The following is a 22914-nucleotide window of genomic DNA, read 5'->3' as shown; positions in this document are numbered from 1 at the left end:
TATACAAAGTACTTGAAAAGTACTACAGAAAGAAGTACTAATTGAAGTTTAGGAATAATTAGACTGCAAAATGTTATTTTCTTGTCCTGCCTGAAAATCATGCTGAGCAAGAGTGAGAAGCTACTATTTAAATCAAATCTGAAAACTCAAGTCCAAGTGGATCAAAGACCTTAACATAAATCCACTTACACTGAACGTGATAGAAGAGAAAGTGGAAAGTAGCCTTGAACATATTGGCACAGGAGACAGCTTCCTGAATATAACACCAGTAGCACAGACACTGAGATCAACAATTAATAAATGTGACCACCTGAAACTGAAAAGCTTCTGTAAGGCAAAGGACACTGTCAATAAAACAAAACGGCAGCCTACAGAATGGGAAAAGATTTTCACCAACCCCACATCTGACAGAGGGCTAATCTCTAAAATATATAAAGAACTCAAGAAACTAGACATCAAAATACTGAACAATCCAAATAAAAAACAGGGTACAAATTTAAACAGAATTCTCAACAAAAGAATCTCAAATGTCTGAGAAACACTTAAAGATCTGTTCAACATCCTTAGCTATCAGGGAAATGCAAATCAAAACAACTCTGAGATATCATCTTACACCTGTCAGAATGGCTAAGATAAAAAATGCTAATGACAGCCTATGTTGGAGAGGATGTGGAGCAAAGGGGAACACTCCTCCACTGTTGGTGGGAGTGCAAACTTGTACAGCCACTCTGGAAATCAGTACGGCAGTTTCTCAGAAAATTAGGAGTCAATCTACCTCAAGACTCAGTTATACCAATCTTGGGCATATACCCAAAGGATACTCAATCATACCACAAAGACACTTGCTCAACTATGTTCATAGCAGCGTTATTCATAATAGCCAGAATCTGGAAACAACCTAGATGCCCCTCAACCGAAGAATGGATAAAGAAAATGTGGTATATTTACACAATGGAGTACTACTCAGCAGAGAAAAACAATGACATCATGAAATTTGCAGACAAATGGATGAAACTAGAAAAAAAAAATCATCCTGAGTGAGGTAACCCAGACTCAGAAGGACAAACATGGTATGTACTCACTTATAAGTGGATATTAGATGTAAAGCAAAGGATAACCAGGCTACAATCCACAGCCCCAGAGAAGCTAAGTATCAAGGAGGAACCTAAGAGGGACACATGGATCACCCTGGGAAGGAGAAATAGATGAGATCTCCTAGGGTAAACTGGGTGGGGTGGGGTGGGGTATAGGAATATGAGGGATCTGGTTGGTCGAGTTGGGGGCGGGACAGAGGGGGAAAGTAATGATCTTGATAGTGGGGGCCAGTTTGGGGTTAGGGAGAAACCTGGTGCCAGGGAAACTCCCAGGAATCCACAAGGGTAGCTCCAGCTAAGACTCCTAGCAACAGTGGAGAGGGTACCTGAACTGGCCTTCTCCTGTAATCATATTGGTGACTACCCTAATTGTCATCAGAGAACCTTCATCCAGTAACTCATGGAAGCAGATGCAGAGATCCACACTGTGGATCCAAGCACTCTGCCATGCTCCAGGAGTTCAGATGAAGAGAGGGGGGAGGGACTGTGGGAGCAAAGGGGCTCATGATCAAGACAGGGAATCCACAGAGACAGCTGACCTGAGCTCATGGACTGTGGACCAACAGCTAGGAAGCCTGCATGGGACTGACCTAGGCCCTCTGTATGTGGGTAACAATTGTGTAGCTTGGTCTGTTTGTGGGGGCCCTAACAGTGGGATCAGGACCTGTCCCTGGTGCAGAAGTCAGCTTTTTGGAACCTATTCTCCATGCTGGAATGCCTTGCCAACCTTGATGCAGGGGGAGGAGCTTGGTCCTACCTCTACTTGATATGCCATGCTTTGTTGACTCCCATGGGAGGCCTGCCCCTTTCTGAATGGAGGAGTGCTTATCAGTCACAAGGTAGCCCCGCTCCTCAACACAGAATTATCTACCCCACAATATCAACAGCACTCCACAACACAATGCCAACTCTAACAAGGAAAACTGTACCATTACTGTACCATCATTGGCAGGAAATGTACCTGTAACATGCACTGAGATACCACACCCTCTGGAATTTCGGGAAAACGTTGTCGGAGATCATGGAGAACCTGAATATCAAGCTGTGGACTGCTTTGCGCCATGCCAGAGTAAATGTTGGTCAACTGTCTCTTAGGAAATGGGTATTAACAGGACTTCCAAAAGTAAAGATCTTCCAACACCTCTGTCATTTTCTACTAAAAGAAATAAAAGTTTGGTTAAGTCTAATTCCATATTTTACTTTATTCAGACACCATCAATTTATTAAAATCAAGAAAACTAAAATAATTATACCCAGGCCCCATGTTACAAAATGGACAAATACAATTTATTTCTTTTGATGTAGTACAGCCAATCAAATTAGTGTTTAAAAAACACAACAACAACCAAAACAGAGTTTCACTTTAATTCTGGAAAAAGTAAAGCAGCAGCCAGACTAAAAGCATACAGTATATTACATTGTTATTATTATTATTATTACTATTATTATGCAACAAGACTTTTTTAACCTTGAGAAATTCTACTTATGTACAATCACTCATGTTTTTCCAAGGTCTATAATATCACTCCTCTAAGGCATAGTCATTTTTCTGATACCTAGAATAATGAAATCGAGACATAAAGACTTGACAATCATACCATTAAGAATACTTGCATGATTTATATTCTCCCTGTACTCTGAAGACAAAAGATTTGAATTTGAAATTCATGTCAAGGAAACCTCGTATCTAATGAAACAAACTGAGCAGACAAACAGAAATGTATCAACTTTGCTTTCAAAGTGATGGTGGAGACTCATTATTAGCTAGACCTGACTGCTGAGGCTTTTGCATAGTTGTGGTACCAATGAAACAAGTACTAATGATGTAGGTTGTATGACTAGTGTCTGGAAAATCAAACTGTTCCCCAATCTTCCCTAGAACTACTCAAATTAAGCACCTAATAATAAGGTAACTACTGAAACAAATGCCTTCTAAATCAAATGGTGGCATCAAAGGTCAATGAACCAACATATTTCTTTATATTATTATCATTTTTTATAAACTAGAAAAGTACACAGTGGATACTGTACAATTTCATATTTTTGTTGTGTTCAGCCACTTGATAGTCAAGGAAGACTGAAAATAAACATCTGCATAGAACATGTAGAAGCCAAAACTTTAAGACACAGGCCTAAGCCATACATATATCAATATTCTATTTCTTTTTTTAGAGATTTATTTTTATGAATTTGAACATTTTGCCTGCATGTATGTATGTATGTATATGTACCACATGTGTGCCTAGTGCCTGCCAAAGTGAGAAGACGACAACATAGTCCCAAGAACTGGAGTTACAGATGATTGTTAACTACTATGTAGGTGCTGGGAACTGGATCTAGGTCCTCTGCAAGAGCAATAGGTACTCTTAACCTCTGAGCCACCTCTCTAGCTCTCTTTCTCTCTTTTCGTGTATTTGTGCGTGCGCGCGCGCGCGCGCGTGTGTGTGTGTGTGTGTGTGTGTGTGTGTGTGTGTGTGTGTGTGTGTACACACATGACCTAGTGAATGTGGAGAGGCTCCAGATGATAACTCCAGGGAAATGGTTCTTTCCTCTCACCATATGGGTCCTGGGGATCAAACTCAGATCCTTAGGTTCTGTAGTAAATACCTCTACACACTGAATCACTAAGCCATCCCACAATCTTCTTTATTATAAATAGGCTTCAAAATTTTGTATTTAATTTCTTTTGTTAGTTTATACTTTAGTGAATAATTAGAAATAAATGGTAACAGCTTTCCTACCACTGAGGGACTGCTATATTCAAAACAACCCATGACTACTTAACTGAAATTTTAACGAAGAACTCTGAAGTATTCAAACGCTCAAGATTTCATAGTAACTAAAAAAAAAAAATCTTTGTAAAAATTTCCTGACCATACTTAGAAGATTTTACAACACAAAGCCAATACAGTTACTACAAGACAGAAGAAAAGATGAGAGTAAACTAGAATTGGTTTCGAGTGCTAAAGCAAGGCTCCATCCATGTAGTTCTGAGTGCTCTGTCAGCACAAACTTTCCATTTAATTTACCACTATTATTAGCTCTCATTTACTAAACAACTATGTCCTCAAGGGTACCTGTAATAAGCTCCATTTTGTAAATAAGAAAATGAATTCAGAGAACACACTTATGGCAAAATCGTAACTCAAATCCCAAACCTGCATTCTCTGTGGTTTTACACACTGTCACTGGTAGGTATCATTAACAATTCCAGTATAAATACTCAAAGATAACTGACTTCCTTTCTTTCACTGGCTGGAAAAAAAAAGTGAGCTCTCAGTGGTTTGTTATCTAACTAGAAAGTTCTGTGTATGTGGGGAGATGGAGAGAGAGCTGGGAGCAAAGGAAAGAGTTCTTGTACAAATTAGTTAAATTAGGGTATACAAAAGTGCAGAGCTAGAGAAGATGCCTTTTGTAATGTAATTATTCATGTACTCTTCATTTTTATTTTATTTTTCACTAATAATTCTATTCAATTTCTTTCTATTGAAAATAGACTTTTCTGTACAATATATTCTGATCAGTTTCCCTTTACCCAACTCCTTCCCACCTCCTTACCCACGAAATCTACAACCCTTTCTTTCTCTCCCTCATTAGAAAACAGGCAACTGAAAAAAAAAGCAGGAAGAAAAAAGAGCCAAAGAAAAAGGACAAGAAACACATACACTTACACATATAGCAATTCCATAAAAACAGAAAATCAGAAACCATAATATATGAGCAAGAGACCTGTAAGGGTAAAAAAATACCTCGAAAAAAATTATTATAATAAAACAAAACAACAGCAACAACAAAATGCCAAGCATTCCACTGAGTTCATTTTATGTTGGCCATCTATTGCTGGGCACTGAGCCTGTACTTAAATATGAGACTCCGCTGGAGAAAACAAATTTTTCCTTTGTGAGTGGTTGTCAATTGGAGATAGTTTCTTCATTAGGGATGGGGGCTTCTGTCCCCTCAGTGCTGAGACTCCATCTGGCTTACTTGTACATGCCCTGTGCATGCTGCATAGTCTCTGTGATTTCATATGTGCATCAGCCCTGTTGTGTCCAGAAGGCCTTGTTTCCTTGGTGTCTTCCATCCCCCCTGGCTCTTATAATCCTGCCTCCAAGGCCCAAGGGAAACCCCCAAACAACTCAGGCTACTACCAAGGCTATTGGTTGCTCTCTACAAATTTATAAAAAGGCATTATTGTTGAAGACAAAACCTACATAACTCATTGACTACAGAAAAGCTGAGCTAGTGTCTACCTAGAGCCTTCACTCCTACTGATTAGTGTTCATGGTACTAAAGGGTACTCTGCATGCTTCCAGAGGAGAAAGGTAAACACCAAAGCAGCGACAACCCCTTCCTTCAGCAATGGTGAACTGTTTGCACAACGCACTGGTGCGATAGTGGCACGAAAGCTGTAGGAGTAAGCAATCACTATCTGATTGGATTTTAGGCCCACTCCATGAGATGAACCCATGTCTGCCACTGCCCGGGTGGCCAAGAACCTGAGACTAGACAGGCCAGGGGCTTAGAGAAAACCAAATACTACTGTTCTGCTAACGAAACATAGAAATAAAATGACTCCTAACAATGTTCTGTTATACTCATAGGTTAAGTGTCTTGTTCAACCATTATCTCATGTATTCTTAATAATGCTTGCTCTTCTGCCTTAGACATTCTCTTACATAGCACTGATATGGATAGCTGTTTAGTATTTTATAGTAGAACAAAACATTCAAATGTAATATCTCCTGAAGACTATATAATGTTCAAACACTTTAATTTCCTTTAGTTCACTAAAAAGTTAAGCCAACAGATAGGATCACATGAACCAGAAGAGGGCTGAGGCCTTATTTCCTGTCACTTTGTGTGTATTCCTAAATGGGTGTGGTGTGTACATGTACACATGTGTATGGAGGCCTAAATCTCATCTCAGATATCTTCCTTGATTGTGTTCTCTTTATTTGCTGGCAGGATCTCTTGCTGAACCCAAACTCACCCATTCCAGCTAGTCTAACTTGCTAGCTTGCCTCACGAATCCCATCTCTGTCTCCTCAGTGTTGGAATTACAAGCAGCTTTTATATGGGTTCTAGAAATCCAAACTTCTGTCATCACACTTCTGAGGCATGGAGGCATCTCTTCAGCCCTCCTTTTTCTTTAAAGACAGATTACACACCTTAGCCCAAGCTGGCCTATGACTTCAGTGGTCTCCCTGTCTAAAATTCTCAAGTGCTGGGATTTGAAGCATATGCAATACATGACTGGGATTCCTAGTTTTTGATGGCAAGACAAAGACTAGAGGCACAGAAATTACGCTCAATAGTGGCATCATCATAAAGAGAGTTCCTTTGATTGCAAAGCTATCTACCTAAATCAGGAGTACTGGCCCAGCCCCACAAGGCACAATGGGTTCTGTTACTGAACAAGCCACTGCTGCTGGGATTTCTCCTTAAAGAATCCCTCCTCCCAACCAGAGGAAGCTCTCCCAGAGCTCTGCTGAACCACAATTCCCTATAGTCTAGAAAATAATGTGGATACCTAAGTGTTTTGTTTCTATAGCCTTTTATAAGCTCAGCAAAGATACAGGATGGTGTCATTATGGCTCAGTGTTCTACCTCTGCCAGAACCTTAGTTCACTTCCTAAAATAATTACACCAGAGGCTGCAAACCAATGAACGATCTGGGAGCCAAATCTAGCCTATAGATCTGCTGGGTTCGGCCTTTAGTGTTTAAAAAAAGTGAGCTACATTTTAAAATGGATGACTTCACATAAAAAAGGTTAACATTCAACCTTTTTTGCTTCAAGACAGAGCCTCTCTGTGTAACAGCCCTGGCTATCCTGGAATTTGCTTTGTAGCCCAGGCTGGTCTCAAACTCAAGAGATTGACCTGCATCTGCCTCCTGGGTGCTGGGATTAAAGGTGTGCACCACCGCCGCATGACAACATTCAACTTTTTAAAGTCAGAGTATCTAGCAACTATAGGCAGATAACTGGCCGAAGCTGAAGTATACTCCAGCACTCAATCAGAAAGACCAAATCCACTCCCAGATCTACTCCCCAGAAGCTACATATACAGAGTTGTGTCCTTGTTTCACCTATTTATATACCGTCTGGATTTGTGGTACCTGAAATGCATTACAAAGACAAAATCAGGTTAGCATGTCTAACGGTACACTGTAATATTGATGCAATAATTTGAGAAGCAGTAATTCATTCTATCAAGACTGTCCCAGGACAGGAGAGCTATTCAGCACACTGGTCATTCCCATCAGAAATCTCAGTAGCATCAAATGACCACTACGGAAAACCCTGGCTGACAATCTTGACTGGTGAGGCAAGAATTTCCTAGGTTTGAAGGAAACTATGCTTTGTTGTGAGAGGACTTTAAAGATTTTTTAATGAATGAATCCCTCATTTTTCTTTTTTTTTTTCTTTTTTGGTGAGGCAGGTTTTTATGTAGCCCAGGTTGGTGCTGAATTCATTATGCTTCTCTGGCAAGCCTTGAACTAATGCTCCAGCCTCCATCTCCTAAATCCTGGTATCAAAGGTGTACAATAAGTCCAGCTAAGATTCCTTCATTTTTCTGACAGATGGGCCGGCCAAGTAATAACTACTGGATAAAAACAAAGTACATATACTAGCATAATGCCTTGGAACTTTCATCCATTTTCATGCCACACTGGAGGTTTTGATTTTAAATAACAGTTATTAAATCGTATCTACACACCAAATACTGTGCTGTCCTTTACCTCATTTAATTCCCTCTCATGAGGGAGGTAATAATATTCACCCCTTACACATGGGGAAAATTGAGGTGTAGAGGCGAATACATAGTGTTAATAAGTTACAAAGGATGTAAGTTGAAGTCTATGTTCTTAGCTATTGGTTTCCTGTCCTGCTATCTGGTATGTGTCTGATGATGTCTTAACTCTTAAGGAAAATTTGAAACAAATCTTTCTTTGAAAACAGGAATATTTGTACTAGACTGAACTTTTTACATTAAATGGCAACAGGAAGTGTCCAATACTGGAGGATTTAACAACAAAAAAGACCTTTCAAGGACATAGTTCTTTCAAGGTCATAGTTCCAATTTCAGGACTTTTTGCACATGTATGTAAAAAGAGACAGGAACACGATTGTTGTTTCTTCTCCTAAAATGATGCCACAATATTTTCCCAAATAAGCATCCTATAGGATTTTCATTCTAGTGAAAACAAATTTCAGATAGTCACAGATTTGTGGCACATAGCCCATCTTTCATTGTATTCTCAAAATAAATGAAACCAAAATAACATTTTCGTTAAAATGATCAACAAAAACATGTTCAAGTTAAATATAGCCCTAGAAACAAATAAAAGCATACTCATGTTAAATTTAATCATAAAACAGTCTCATGATTATGTGTTTGTTATCTGTAACCTGTATGTTGAAATATTTACACATATACTTATATTCCAGCCAGAAGAATCCTGAAAAGTGATTCTCAACCTGTGGGTCATGACCCCTCTGGTGGGGTCAAATTACCCTTTCACAGGGGCTGCTTAAGACCATTGGAAAACAGACATTTACATTATGGTTCATAACAGTAGCAAATGACAGTTCTGAAGTAGTGGTGGGGGTCAGCACACCATGAGGAACTGTATTAAAAGGTTGCAGCATGACGAAGGTTGAGAACCACTGCTCTAGAATGAATGAGCATATCTAGCAACAAGGTAAGTTTCTAGCAGCATTCTCTAACAAAAAGAATCACAACCCCATGGAGAAATAGCTGATTCTAGAACTAGGTTGGGAAGTATACATGATGAGCTTGAAGCATCTTGTAATGCCAGGAAGTAAAGAAGCACTCAAAATCAAACAAAACTCCCATGATGATAGGCTCATGTCAAAATAACACAGGAGACAACTGAAAGAACTCCCAATGACCACAGCTAAAAGAACTAGAACATCAAAATAAACTAGTATTAGATTATGACCCACAGTATAAACTAAATCTGTATAAGTCCACACTGATAAAAGAACATGCTAAAATAACTGGGGGGGGGGGGGAGGGAATAGATCTATCATGCCTAACAATTCCACATAGTTCATACAGATCATTTACCTTCAAAGTAGATGGAACATAACTTAAAAAGAGCTTAATTGTGGTGTGTACACTGCTTTCTTTCCAAAGAGCAAAATACAGAAAAAGGTGAATATGGTGATATTTTATTTGTATTAAAATGTTATTTGTATGTTAATAAATAAAAGTTGCCCGGGGGTCAGAGCTATTAGCAAGCCATAGGAAAGCAGGGCAGTGGTGGCATACGCTTGTAATCCCAGCACTTGGTAGGCAGAGCTGGGTAAGTCTCTGTGTATTCAGGGATACAGCCATTATTGGATACACATGCCTTTAATCTCAATACCAATCATGGAAAACCTGGAGGCCTATACAGACAGGCCGTGAGGAGGCGGTCATGTGGTTGGGTTTACAACCAATGAGAAGGCAGGACAGGAACTCTATATAAAGACTTTAACACAGGGGTAGCTCTGGTTCGGAGAGGTAGGACCACCGCAGGAGGAAGGGTAAGGTTTTAGCTCTTAGCTCTGACCTCTTGGCTTTCTTCTTTGCATTGGTTCTGTGTTTCTTATTTAATAAGAAGGTTGGTTACATTGACAGGTGAAGACAAAAGGTTGGTTTTACAGCAGAGAAACATGACAAACACTCTCCCAGTCAGGAGAATCAAAGTCAATATTAGCAGTGATAAGCTATACTGATAGCATACACTCTGGATAGGATTAGAAAAGAACATCAAATGGTACTTTATCTTTATAGCCTTCCTCTAAAATAATCCATAACCCCTGTCTAACCATTAGCAAAACATCTGAGGAATGCTCTACAAAGTACCTGATCAGTACGTTCCCTTCAAAACTGTCAGAGTCTCAAAAAGAAAAAGGATAGTCTGAAAAGGTGTCATAGGAAAGAAGAACCCAAGGAGACATAACAACCAAACATTATATAGTTTCCTGTATGGAAGCTTAAAATAGAAAGAAAAAAAATCACACCTGGTTAAAAAGTAAGGAAATAGGAATAAAGTGCAGACTACAGGTGATAATTGATAACGATTCATTAATTATAACAAAGGCACCATGCTAATATATGCTGTCAGTAACAGGAGAAACTGAGTACAGGGTATATGGAAACTCTGTACTATATTCTCAATTCTTCTGCAAAATAAATCTATTCTTAAAAATTAGAGTCTATTTAAAATTGGAGAAAAAAAACATACCTCAATATGGTCTACGAGTCCTGGAACAGGAGGTTTTTCATTCACATCTCCAGCTCTGAAATGACCTTCTTTTCAGTAGTCTAGGATCTGAGAAAATGTACAGATCATTACCCTTTTGCTAATTTCCCCGCTCAAAATTTACAATGACAACTATGAAACTTCTAGTGACTTAAAGGAATGGCAGACAAGACTCTGCTCTTTTAGGGCATGTGGCTCTCTGCCAATTATCATCACAAGCTGACTCATCTTTCTAGATAAAACATTTTTCTATAGTAATCAAATTCTACATTATTCCATAGAAGAAAGTTGCATTTCAAAAAGACAAGAGCATAGTCTATTGCTTCTTTCCTTGAGGTTTTGTGGCACCTGATTGTAACAACTTATACCATCTTGAGCTCCCATTCTATTTAGACAAGGATTAAGCCTGGGTCTATGATAGAGTTTTTAATTGCATAAATAAAATATTTAATTTTAAAATGCTATTACATGTTTCTGTTCCACAAAAAAAGGATCTATATAAAGAACAGTAACTTTATTCACTTATTTTGACAGTGAACACTTTCTGCAATTTAGAGATTATCTGCAGTCTTGGTAAACCTAGTAATTCAAGGTTAATCATCATGTTAGAGTAAATATCAGGCTCTATAGATCAGAGCTATCATACATACAGTTTGTAACTCATCTCCTGAGTGTGTTTAATTTATAAACACAGAACTGAAATACCATATCCTGTTTATAACAGGCTTACAGAATTTAGTATATTTTTAAAATTTCTTACTTTATCTTGAATAAAAATGATCTTTAAGTATGAGATACAAGTACTGATCATCCAACTTACTATTTCTATCATGTGCAATAACCTCTGATATAACATAAAATCCACCCCACATCATGTTGCTCTACCATGAACTTGAATAAACACAGCTTTTTTCCCATTTTTTTTTTTTATTAATTTATTTTGCAATACAATTCAGTTCTACATATCAGCCACGGATTCCCTTGTTCTCCCCCCCTCCCGTCCCCCTCACCTTCCCCCCAACCCCCCCCCCCCCCCATTCCCATCTCCTCCAGGGCAAAGCCTTCCCCACAGACTGAGGTCAACCTGGTAGACTCAGTCCAGGTAGGTCTAGTCCCCTCCTCCCAGGCCGAGCCAAACAATCCTGCATAGGCCCCAGGTTTCAAACAGCCAACTCATGCAATGAGCACAAGATCTGGTCCCACTGAGTGTTTGTTACACTTTCAGAATCTCAAATGGTATATCTACTAAAGTTTAGTCCCTTCTAGGTTTTATCAATACAAATCTTGAACAAGGGCAAGACAATCTCTTTTGGTTATACATACTAAATACTTGGTAGAAATGTCAAAATATAGGACTTTAAAATAGTTGGAAATTTAATATGCTTTGGTTACGGTGTCCTAATGTCTTTGTTGCCTCATTTTCTAAATGACATATTTCAAAAGAAAGACAACTTATGAGCGACATACTCTTGGGGCAGATAATCTCCATATTTTATTACTTTGTTTTTCAAACGATAGGGTCATGACCAATAACTGTATTAGACATATGTACTAGGCAATGGCTATTCTTTAAAAAAAAAAACAACAACAAAGATAACAGAAAAATAACAAAGTGCAACACATATTGCTAAATACTAAATGAAAACTCAGTTTCAAGTATATGTGTATATATTAGATATAATTGTGTTTCTTATTGTCAGAGGATTTGATAACTGACTTAGAATATGGTAAGATCTTCAGGTTACTTAAGAAAAATATTTACTGCTATCCCTGTTTACTTTTTAAAAAATAACTACAAGATTTCTATTTGATTAAAAAACCTCTTTGGACCAGTGCGATTGGTTCAGGGATCAAAGCTGCTTGGCATCAAACCTGACGACCTGAGTTCAATCCCTAGGACCCACACGGTAGATTGAGAGAACAGACTCACACACACACACACACACACACACACACACACACACACACACACACACACACACACACAATACTTTTACTATAAAAGAGACATGTGATGTTTAGAATTAATTACTTTTAGTTGTCATAATGAGGAGTGTACTAGAATCTGTCAGGCAGAAGCCAGGAGTGATTCTAAACATCTCACAGTGCACAGGACAACCCCTGATAAACAAGAATTATCCACCTCAATATCATAATACTGAAACTGAGAATCCCCGAGCTCAAGCCCAATATAAACTCTTGGTTTACTCAGAGTAACTAAAGGGAAAAGGGGTTTAAAAACTAGCTAAAAGGCAGGATAAATTAAGTAGGCTTCAGAGCTTCTTGTCTAGTGTTTCATTTACAACAGATACATAAATTATATTAGGAAACATGGTAAAAAGAGTAGGAACATTTTCCAAGGTACAAAGATAAGCTATGTAGCAATCAAAGTTGATATGGTTACACAACCTTGATTCAGACCTGTAAGCCTCAAAGCCAGAATTATGGATATAATACCACTAAAAATTGATACCTTTGATTGTTAATGATACTAGCATTATTATTTGTTCAATTTTGTTATAGAAAATGATGTGAGAATCGAGAAGATCTACATATCCATATATATCTAGTTATTGCTTGGGGTAGGTCTTATATATTCCATTAGCTCCAACCAATAGAGATCTGAGCCATGGGCCAGATCAGTATCTAACACTAAATGAATTGTACACTTTCTACTGCTAAACAGGCAGTAGTAGCTGCTTAGGGTATGTGACTACATGAAATTTCACTGAATAAAGTTTATGTTTAATCAACACTGAGGAAAAAGTTCTCTAGGCTGCCTGAGATAGGTTGCTCCCAACAGTCACCTCTAGGGCCTAAGGCACAGGTCCAAACAGCAAAGGCACAAAGCTTTGCTGAGAGTCTGGCTTCAGAGAAAGCTAGCAAGAAGAGTAAACCAGCGGGGGAACCCTGCAGCTTCCCAAGATAAAGTAGTCATTAAAATTAATGCATTTGATTACAAAACTGTGCTGGGGCCCTTTTAAGGCCATGGGTCTTTAAAATTTAAATGACTCCATAGTGAGCCTGAGTTAGTCTCCAGTAAATGACAGGACTTTATGCATTGCCATAGCTCAAGTGAGCACTATACCCTAACTGCAAGACAGCAGCATGAAGTAGGTACAAGGTCTTTTCTTTCTCTTTTTCATTTTACCACTCAATCTCAGTACAACGGGGTAACTCATTCAGAACTAGGAGACTAGATGCTTCTGCGTAACCCACAAAATCACTAGCCTACCATTTTGGGAAGGACTTTTGACTTCCGTCAGAAGGAAGAAAATTATTTTATAATAAACTCTAGTGAAATAATGCAAAGCATTAAAGATGAAAGCAGAGTATTCAGTTCTCAACCTAGGATTTTAGCACCCCATAACTGACAAGAAATTTCAGGTTAAGCAAACAGCACTAGTAAAGGAGGGTAGTGTTCTTCCACAGAGGGAAGAAATAGCCAATAATGACAGAAGTAACCAAATTACACATTATGTACTCCCAGGTAGAATATTCAATGAAATGACAGCAAGTGCTCCTGGCCTTACCTCCAAAAGTTTAAATAAGCCGAATCTAACTGAGCAGACAGATAATTTCCAGCCCATTTGAAATACAAAGGATAAAAGAACAAACTAACCTCCACCAGAATGGGACTTTTTAAAACCAGCAAAGTTGATACAGATCACCAAAAACGGATGAAGAGACTTAACTGGGGAAATATGCATATGGACTCAGTGCTGCCTATGCTGCTAAGGTATTATTTATTATTAGGTGTGTTCCATGATAATGCCATTGCAGTTATGTAAGAAAATGTGTTAAGAGGCACATTAACTTTGGAGTGCAATTATGTCTTGTTTATGCTTTCCTTAGAAAAAAGAAAAGCAATGGGGAAAAAACAAATATGGTAATATGTTGTCAGATATAGCAATTAGAAGTTTGATGATCTTTTTATTTGTGTATATTTGGAAATAGTCATTAATCTAAAAATGACTAAGAGTCACTATAGATGTTCAAGAAAAAAATGTAACACATTCCAAGTAATACCTAAAAGATAATGATTTTAACTGAGTATGGTGGTCCACACTTATCACCGAAGACTTGGGAAGTTAAGGAAGGGACAATATCAAGCTCAAGGCCAGCCACATAGAAAGACCTTGACTCAATATAAGAAAAGAAAAAATGTAGAAAGAAAAAGGATGATTTTAATTATCTCATATAGAATATAGAAAAAAAGGCAAAAGTAGAAAACACAAACCAGTATATTTAAATATTTATTAAAACTGCAATAAGTCACTTGTCTTTTGGGAGTAATTAACAACTGTCTAATTGTACCTAAAACCCACTCAACTGGAAGAAACTCAAGTATGGTATTGTTAACCTAGCCAAATCTGTGGCTGGATAGTTTGCAGGCCCTAGAGGAGAACCTACTACTACCATGCTACTTAAGTAATATAGTTTTTAACTGTCTTCTAAATATTTCTCCTTACTCCTAGGTAAGTACAGCTCTCATTGGTAACCCACCAAACAATCTTTTTTTTTTCTTTTTTAAAGCAGGCAGAGGCTATGACAGTGATCTACAACTGATCAAAATGACAAGAGTAAGTGATCATGGGACACCCAGCCTCAAATGGGACACTGATAACAATCCCTACACCTCAGAGAACATTGACAAGGGGTGGGGGGGGGGGAGACTGTAAGAGTCTGGGGACCAGAAGGACTGCTGTAAGGTAAGTGTCTTTTGGACAGGACAGGGTTGTGCTGGCACCTACAAACTCTCAGCAATACGGTTGCCTAGATAAATCTGCAAAGACCACACCAGGTGACATACAAAAATGGATAGAGGAAAATTCCATGAAGCACCACCCCTAGATGAAGTGCTACAGGCAGTCCATGGCTGCTGAAAGAAGAATGAAATTAATGAGATTTCTTCAGGAATGAGCACCCAATCCTAAGTGTTCAGCCCCAAACTCATTCACATTCAAGTATTTAGATATGTGTGCATATGTGTGTGTATAAAACACAACAATATTTATAAAAGAGGTCATGAATTTGATGGAGGAGTTGGAGGGGCAGAAGGAAGGGTGGGAATGATACAAGTACAGTATACTCATGCATGAAAGTCTCAAACTTGCAGTAAGCAATGAGCCACCCAAGTACAAACTCCATACCCTGATTCTCTTGAGCTGGTGAAATGCGTACACTTTGTATGCCACTGAGAAAGAAGTTTATAGAAGAGAGAAATAAATTCAGTAAAGTAAGTTTGCTGAAGAAAAATAACCAAACTAGATCACAGAAAACATGCACGATTAAAAGAAAAAAAGGAGGACATGTAAAAGCACTGAAGCAGTATATTCAAAGGGATTTGGTACAAGTCAGAGTTCTTCCAATACTTTTAAACATGTTACTTGTAAGTGGAACATGGGAGAAAACTAATGAATGGGAATCCCCCCCCCCCAAAGAGAATCCCTTAACAGGGACAGAGAAAAAATGTTTCATGAAAGAAAAGCAAAACACAGAATTGGAGGAGAAAGCATACTCCAAGCTGCAGGGACTGAAAGTCATGTGGTTGAATAGGCTACAAATAAATAAAAGCACTCGATGTTCACAGGGGTAATAATGATAGCTTTTCAAGGCTATCATAGCACAGGAGGCGAAAATGAGATGTGAGGGGCACTCAGAAGTGGAAGAAGCACCACAAATAGAGAGAGCAGTACTGACTACTGCTAGGATAGAGCGCTGAAGCAGGTCAGCTTTTGGCTGTTAACATTCAGAAGGATAGAGCAACAGGATTTTGACTAAGATTCCATCAAGAGTAACTGAAGAAGCAAACAAGTTAGCCTCACAGAAGATGTTCATGAAGACAGTTAGTAGGGAAGTCTGAGTTTAACAATAAAGGTGACAAATGTAACTAACTGAAAGCCGAGAAGCTTCTTTAGAACTGGACAAGGGAAGGGGGTGCTGTAGGCAGGATGAGAGAAGAAGAGTACTATAGCAAGCTTTCTAACAGAGCACAAAGACTGGTAAATCTCAGAACTAGTAAAATGATGTTCTAGAAATAGGGAAGTATGAGGGTCAGTGAGGACAGGATAGCAGAGTTATCTCTTGACTATCTCTAGTTTAGGACATGAGTCACAGGGTCTTGATTTTAGGGTTTACAGGAAAAAAGCATAAAATGATAAAACTTTGAAGTCAATGTGCATCTCTAGGCCATAATAGTTGAAATAAAATGTGTACTAAAAAAAGACAACATGCATCATTTTCCAGGTGTAGGGCCACAGACAAGTTACCTTAAGCTCTCTCAGGCAGCAGTTTCCCAATCTTTTACTTAATACCACACCGAATTAGATACTAACTGTGGTGATATTGTGTTCCCCAATATATTGTGCATACTAATAAACTTATCTGGGGTCAGAGAACAGAACAGCCACTAGATACAGAGGCCAGAAAATTGTGGCACACACACCTTTAATCTTGCATTCCAAAGGCAGAGATCCATCTGGATTTCTGTGAGTTCAAGGCCACACTGGAAACAGCCAGGCATGGTGACTCACGCCTTTAATCCCAGGAAGTGATGGCAGAAAGCAGAAAGGTATATAAGGCGTGAAAACCATGAACTAGAGCGAGTTAAGCTTTTAGGCTTTTAGCAGCAGTTCAGCTGAGATCCATTTGGAATGAGGACTCAGAGGCTTCCAGTCTGAGGAAACAGGATCAGCTGAGGAATTGGCAAGGTGAGGTAGCTGTGGCTTGTTCTGCTTCTCTGATCCTCAGCGTTCACCCCAATATCTGGCTCTAGGTTTGATTTTATTAATAAGAACTTTTAAGATTCCTGCTACAACTAACCTCAAAAGCTACTGTGGGAATTAATATACATAAAAGAAAAGGGGTTGTCACTGGTAATGTGCCACATTTATTCACTGTGTTGAGTGCTCATATGGTAGCAAACCTAAGACTCCCAGAACTTCCTTCTCTTTTTGTATCTCCCAAGCAGATGTATACTATGCCCACATACAGGTACACTAACAAGTCATGGGAAAAGGGAAACTAGGATAGTATTCTTTTCCATGAGAGTAATGAAAATTAGTTGCTATTAGGATCCCAATTTCAATAGCAATCAAGAGGAATTTCACATTCTGATAATCATTCCAGATACTATGTTTAGCTAAAATGTTAATACAATAAACTCATCTATTGCCAGGGACTAGGAACTGCCAGGGTTAAAAGGACTTAAAACTGCTGCTGGTCAGGAAATAATTATATTTCTATTTATACATAGGTAGAATACGGTAATCTTTGAATAAAAAATTACATAATTATATATGTGAATTACAGCTATTTAAAACAAAGCTTACACACTACTAGTAAAATAGCCTGAGGTCTTGGAGAAGAGAAAGTCATTGCTATTCATAAGTAAACTGTGCCCATGAAGACCCAACCAAAGCCTTTCATCTATAAGATACCGGGTTATTTCAATCAACCCTCCCACCACAGACAAGTAACAGAGTTAGACAACACATTTAAAAATGGCTTTTTTAAAGGTTCAAAGACCTATCAGGAGAGTACTTTGAGAACTAGGAAAATACAGAAGATAAAGTTAGAAGTTAAACTTTACCTGACAGCCTGAAAATAAACTTATTGTCACATAAGGCCACATGCACGAAAGTGGTAGGTGCTCTTTCCTCACCTTCAGCTTGCAACCAGTACTCTAGAAATAAGTGTGAATCAGAAGTTAATCACTGACCTGTAGGAGCCCGTTCTCAGGTTCCTCGTGGCTTTACCCAGCAGGTCCGCATAGAGGATGATTAGACCACGGGCCTGAGTGCAGGTGTCTGAGATGGTCTGCACTTGGCTGTGCTGGGGGAGGAGGTCTTTTGCTCCACTCCTTGGCGTCTCTATAAAAACCCTGGGACCGAGACAGTCAGGGCCCTTTGGAAAAGGTTCCAGGCCCTCTCGAGGCTATCCTTTTATTTTCTGTTTATCTCCACAATCTAAATCCTTCTATCTAATATTTCCTGCTGCTCGCACTCAAGAAAACTCTGGGGAGCTGTGGGGTTGGTGGGTAAACGCCCCACAGAATGGCGCTATAAACAGGGACTAAAGAAAAAAGAAAAAAAGGGACTAAAGAAAAAAAAGGAGGGGGGACTAAAAAAAGGAGACTAAAGACAAAAAAGGGGGGACTAAAGACAAAGTAATAGGGGCTAAAGAAAAAGGAAAACAGTAGTTTTATTACAGAGTTTTTGGTGAAAGTGCTGAGTGAGCGCTGCCAGTGGAAAGTGGCATGCCAGTGTGTTTTATTTATGATATATATATATATAAAATAGATCTATATATATAGATATATATATGAGGGGCAGGGGTTTTATCCTCAAGAGAAAAAGGAAAACGGACTAGAAGGATGTCCGATGCTGCAGCGCAATTCTCTTCTGTCAAAATTTTCTATCTTCTATCCCTTTCTCAATTTCTATCTGTGAAAAATAAGTATAAGGTATAGCATAGTAATATAGTGTAGGAAAAACTTAGAAGTGTAAGATCATGTAGAAAAAGATAAGGCAACTAGACAAACTCTTCAATTTTCTAACTTTGGGGGTTATGAACACAAACTGGGGAAAAAAATCTTTCTTTGGGTTTTATGGGTAGTAAAAAAGCTCTTCTCTGAACTTATGGGGAAAAAGTTTCCTATGGAAACTTTTGACCTGGGGACACCTGAAATGCTAAGTCCAAGTGGCAGGAGAAAGTGTTTTCTCCGAGGCAACAATGGGGGTGTAAAAAGCCAAAAAGTTTAAAGTTGGGAAGTTTTGGGAAAAGTTGGTATTTCTCTCTTGGGAAAACTCTCTGAAAAGCTTTAATCTTTCTCAAAAGCTCTCAAACTTAAAAACTCAAGCCTTTCAGAACTTTCTCAGAAGGACAAATTAGAATCACCTGAAGATAATAGTATGGGGACCACCTGTGATTAGTTCTAAGGGAAAACAACAAACCTCTTAAGACTGCAAAACCTCTCTAACTTCTCTTTCAAGCTTTAAAAATCCTCCCTGCAATGCAGGAGGTAGGGACAAGTTCCTAAAAACCTCTTCTAAGCTCTGTCTCTTCAAGCTAGTAAAAGACAGTGGGTCAGAGTACCCTGAGGGAAACGCTTGGGAGAGTGTGGGTAAAGAGCTACAGAGAGTCCAAAAGGGCAGGAAACTTTACCTAAGAAAAGCAAAAAAGCCAAGCTTTTTGGTTACAGCCGAGCTGAGGCATCAAGGGTTTTGTTTCTGAGTGAGCGTTTCAGAATGAAAAGGTGCTCTTAATCGTCCTAATGCAAAGATCCCCTGAAGCAATGCAAACTGTTAGCATTGTATCCTCTCTTCTGAGCAAAAACCCAGAGGCCACTGGCCAGCGTCTCTGAGTTGGAATGCATTTCAGGGATACTAGGGTTCCTGCAGTTGTAAACTTCCTGGAGCACAGAGCTGAGGCAGGAAGGTGCAGGACCCAGGGGAAGATTGCTAATGAACAAACAAAACTAAAGCTGGTGGGAACAGCACAGTTGTCCACTTTCCTACAAGTCCCGGGTTGATAGGTCCACAGCTGCAAAAAGAAATCTGAGAAAAGCTTTCCTATCAGAGAAAGGACCTTTCTGGGAAAACAGTAAAGCTGAACTGTGTCTGTAGCAGTTGTGCTGCTGAGTCAGAACGCTGTCTGGGGAAAGAGCCCAGCCAGGGCAGAACAGAACTATCCAGGAGTAAAGCTTTCTTTTCTATCAGAGAAAGCATCTTTTTGAGAAAAGCTTTGTCTTAACTGCCTCCCGGTGAGATGAGGGAGTATAACCCTAAGGGGTGATTGCCTCTGGCATAAGCTCTGTCCTTTAGCACCCAGACAAGCAAACACAACCCACTGGGGGACTGGGCCAGGTGAAGGCCTGATGAGGCAAAACACCTGTCCTAAATGGGAGTTTAGAAATGGCAAAAACCTCCCTTGTTAGATTTTCAGTCTGTACGCAAACCACACAGACCCCGAAAACAGAAACAGACAAAAAACCCCTATCTTCAGTAGAAGGGAAAGCCGCCACTGTAGTGTCGGAAATTGTTTCTGGGGTAGAGGGAATAAACTGAGACCAAACTGGGTACAGTCTGGGAAAAAGACTCTGAAGAAACAGAAGGGACATAATCCTCCACAGAAAATACATGACCTGAAAAAGCTGCTAGAATTTGTGGCAGAATCAGGGGGGAGAAAAAAGCCCCTACCTCCAAAGGCAGCTAGCAGAGGAACAGAGCAGCCTGGGATATCTGAAGCTCTGCATCTGGGGGGAAAGGAACAAGCAAAATGAGAATAAAATCAGTGGGAGAAAATGTCTCTGAAGGAGCTATGGAAAAGCTGTTGTAAATGCTTTTGTTTTTCACTGACTGGCTAAGGCAAACACAAGCCCCGAGGAAAGTTGCTATCAGAAATTGCCCACCTCAATGCGCGCTAAGGAGGCAGGTGCAGTTCTGAACTGGGGCCAGTGGCAAATGGAGGAGAGACACCTGTTAAAGCCAGTTGACGAGAGAATAGAAATCTCCCAATGTGCCATAGCTGAAAATGTAAAATGCTTGTTCAAATCTCCCGTTGCAAAAGCAAAAAACTTTGTTCAAACCTCCAGGGCAAGAATTTGTAAGCAAGTCTGGTAAAAGAGAACCAGTTGACTCCCAGACCCGAAAAGAACTATGGGAAATGAAGTCCAAAAGCTAGCTTGCAATAAGGGGCTGATATAAGGGAAATGCATCCTGGGAAAGGTAGTTTTTCCGCTAAAGATGGCGAAATTGCCCTGAAACACTTTTGTCAGCTCAAAAATACGTTCATGGTAAACTTAAAATACAACTTTTAAAAGAATAAGGAGGAAAATCGTCTAAGAGTTTAAGTGTCAGTTCCAATGAAAAATTGAAAGGACAGGGAACTAGGTACTTCGCAGTTTGGGGCTCCATTGGTAAAATGCCTTATTTACCCTAATAGCTGTGCAAAGTTTTTACGGTAGTTGGATGACAAAAAGCTACCTATAAGAGCAAACAAGCCACTTTAAAATCCTTACAAGAGAAAGCAGTTTATACACTGAACGTTGTCTTAGATATGAAAAAACTTATGTTGAAATTAAAGTTCTTTGCCTTTTGAACAAACTGCCTGCAATGAGTAATTCCTTTGCAAATCTAATAAGGAGACAAGGAAACAGGCATTCAAAAAGAAACGACTGCTTTACAGATGGGAAACAAACTTCAGAAAAATATCTTTTAAAAAGCTTCACCTGAAAGTTCCTTATAAGAAATAATGCTAAATATTATAGGTGCTAATAATATCAGGAGTTAAAAGCTAATGAAGTGAAAATACTAAATCCTGAAAATGTTTTTTCTCAGAATAAGCTAATGAAGAATATGTTTCATGAAAGAACATCTATGTTCTTGACTCCTTTGAATAGTAACAGTTTTGGAAATATTGGAACTAACAACAATCAAGTCAAAATGTTTCAAGAAATCCAAGACGCTATTCACAAAAGAAAGCTGCCATGCTTTGTGGGCCATATTAGAGCCCACTCCAATCTTCCTGGTCCTTTAGCTGAGGGTAATGCAATGGCTGATAAGTTAACAAAGATAGTAGCATTATCCCAAGTGGAAATGGCTCAACGGTCACACGCTCCTCATCAAAATAGTTAAACGATGTGGGGTATGTCCAAAATATTTTCCTGTTACCCACTTAGGGGTAAACCCTCAAGGTCTTCTTCCTAATCATCTATGGCAAATGGATGTTACGAATATTGCAGAATTTGGCAAATTAAAATATGTACATGTGACCATTGACACTTATTCAGGATTTTTAATGGCCAGTGCACAACCTGGGGAAGCTACAAAACATGTAATTATGCACTGCTTGAAGTGTCCTTCATATATGGGTATACCAAAAAATTATTAAAACTGATAATGGTTCTGGATATAGTAGTAAGGCATTTCAACAATTTTGTACCCAATGGGAAATCGTACATAAAACAACTATTCCTTATAATCCTCAGGGACAAGGTATTGTAGAAAGGGCTCATAGCAGTCTTAAAATACAACTTCAAAAAATAAAAAGAAAAAAATTTACCCTCAGGCACCACATAATGCATTAAATCATGCTCTTTTTTTTTCCCCTGAACTTTTTGAATATGGATGTCCGTGAGCAGTCTGCCGCAGATAGATTTTGGCACAGTGGCACCCAAGCGACTTTTGCTTGAAATGGAAAGATCCCTGCTCGGGATTATGGAAGGGTCCTGATCCTGTGTTAATATGGGGTCGAGGATATGTTTGCGTTTTTTCACAAGAGGAGAATGAAGCTCGGTGGTTACCTGAGTGTTTGGTAAGGAGCGTGGAACTAAAGGTCAGCTCCAATGACGTTCCTATAAAGGAACCAGAATGAAAGTGGCTCGATTAGTGTTTCTGAGGTTTTGTCACTGGTTAACGCAAACAGTGAGGAAATAGAGTTCGGTGCTGTGCAGCTTTTGGCTTTACTAGCTCCTTTAGAAAAATACTTTGTATCACCTAATAGCTGTGCAGTATTTGGTGAAGAGCTTTACAGCAGCTA

The 22914-nt window shown here is 39.1% G+C and overlaps 1 protein-coding gene across 6 annotated transcripts in view; it reads right to left on the bottom strand.

The window, feature by feature from the left end:
* Tab3 (TGF-beta activated kinase 1 (MAP3K7) binding protein 3) overlaps window positions 1-22914 on the bottom strand; it is a 64209-nt gene that overhangs the window by 21179 nt on the left and 20116 nt on the right. For 2 of the 6 annotated variants that reach the window (XM_052732345.1, XM_052732354.1), the window contains exons 2-3: window positions 10354-10440; window positions 2056-2250 (exon numbers count right to left, since the gene is read on the bottom strand). In XM_052732345.1, the coding sequence (XP_052588305.1) occupies window positions 2056-2157 (102 nt within the window). In that variant the 5' untranslated portion in view covers window positions 2158-2250; window positions 10354-10440. The other 4 variants (XM_052732351.1, XM_052732358.1, XM_052732341.1 and 1 more) reach the window with 3 other exon arrangements.

Source organism: Peromyscus californicus, unplaced genomic scaffold (assembly GCF_007827085.1).
Source record: "Peromyscus californicus insignis strain IS unplaced genomic scaffold, ASM782708v3 Scaffold_10__1_contigs__length_136768540, whole genome shotgun sequence".
NCBI classification, from domain to species: domain Eukaryota; kingdom Metazoa; phylum Chordata; class Mammalia; order Rodentia; family Cricetidae; genus Peromyscus; species Peromyscus californicus.
Note: the sequence above shows the minus strand (reverse complement) of the source record. Positions and strands in the feature narration are given on the sequence as shown.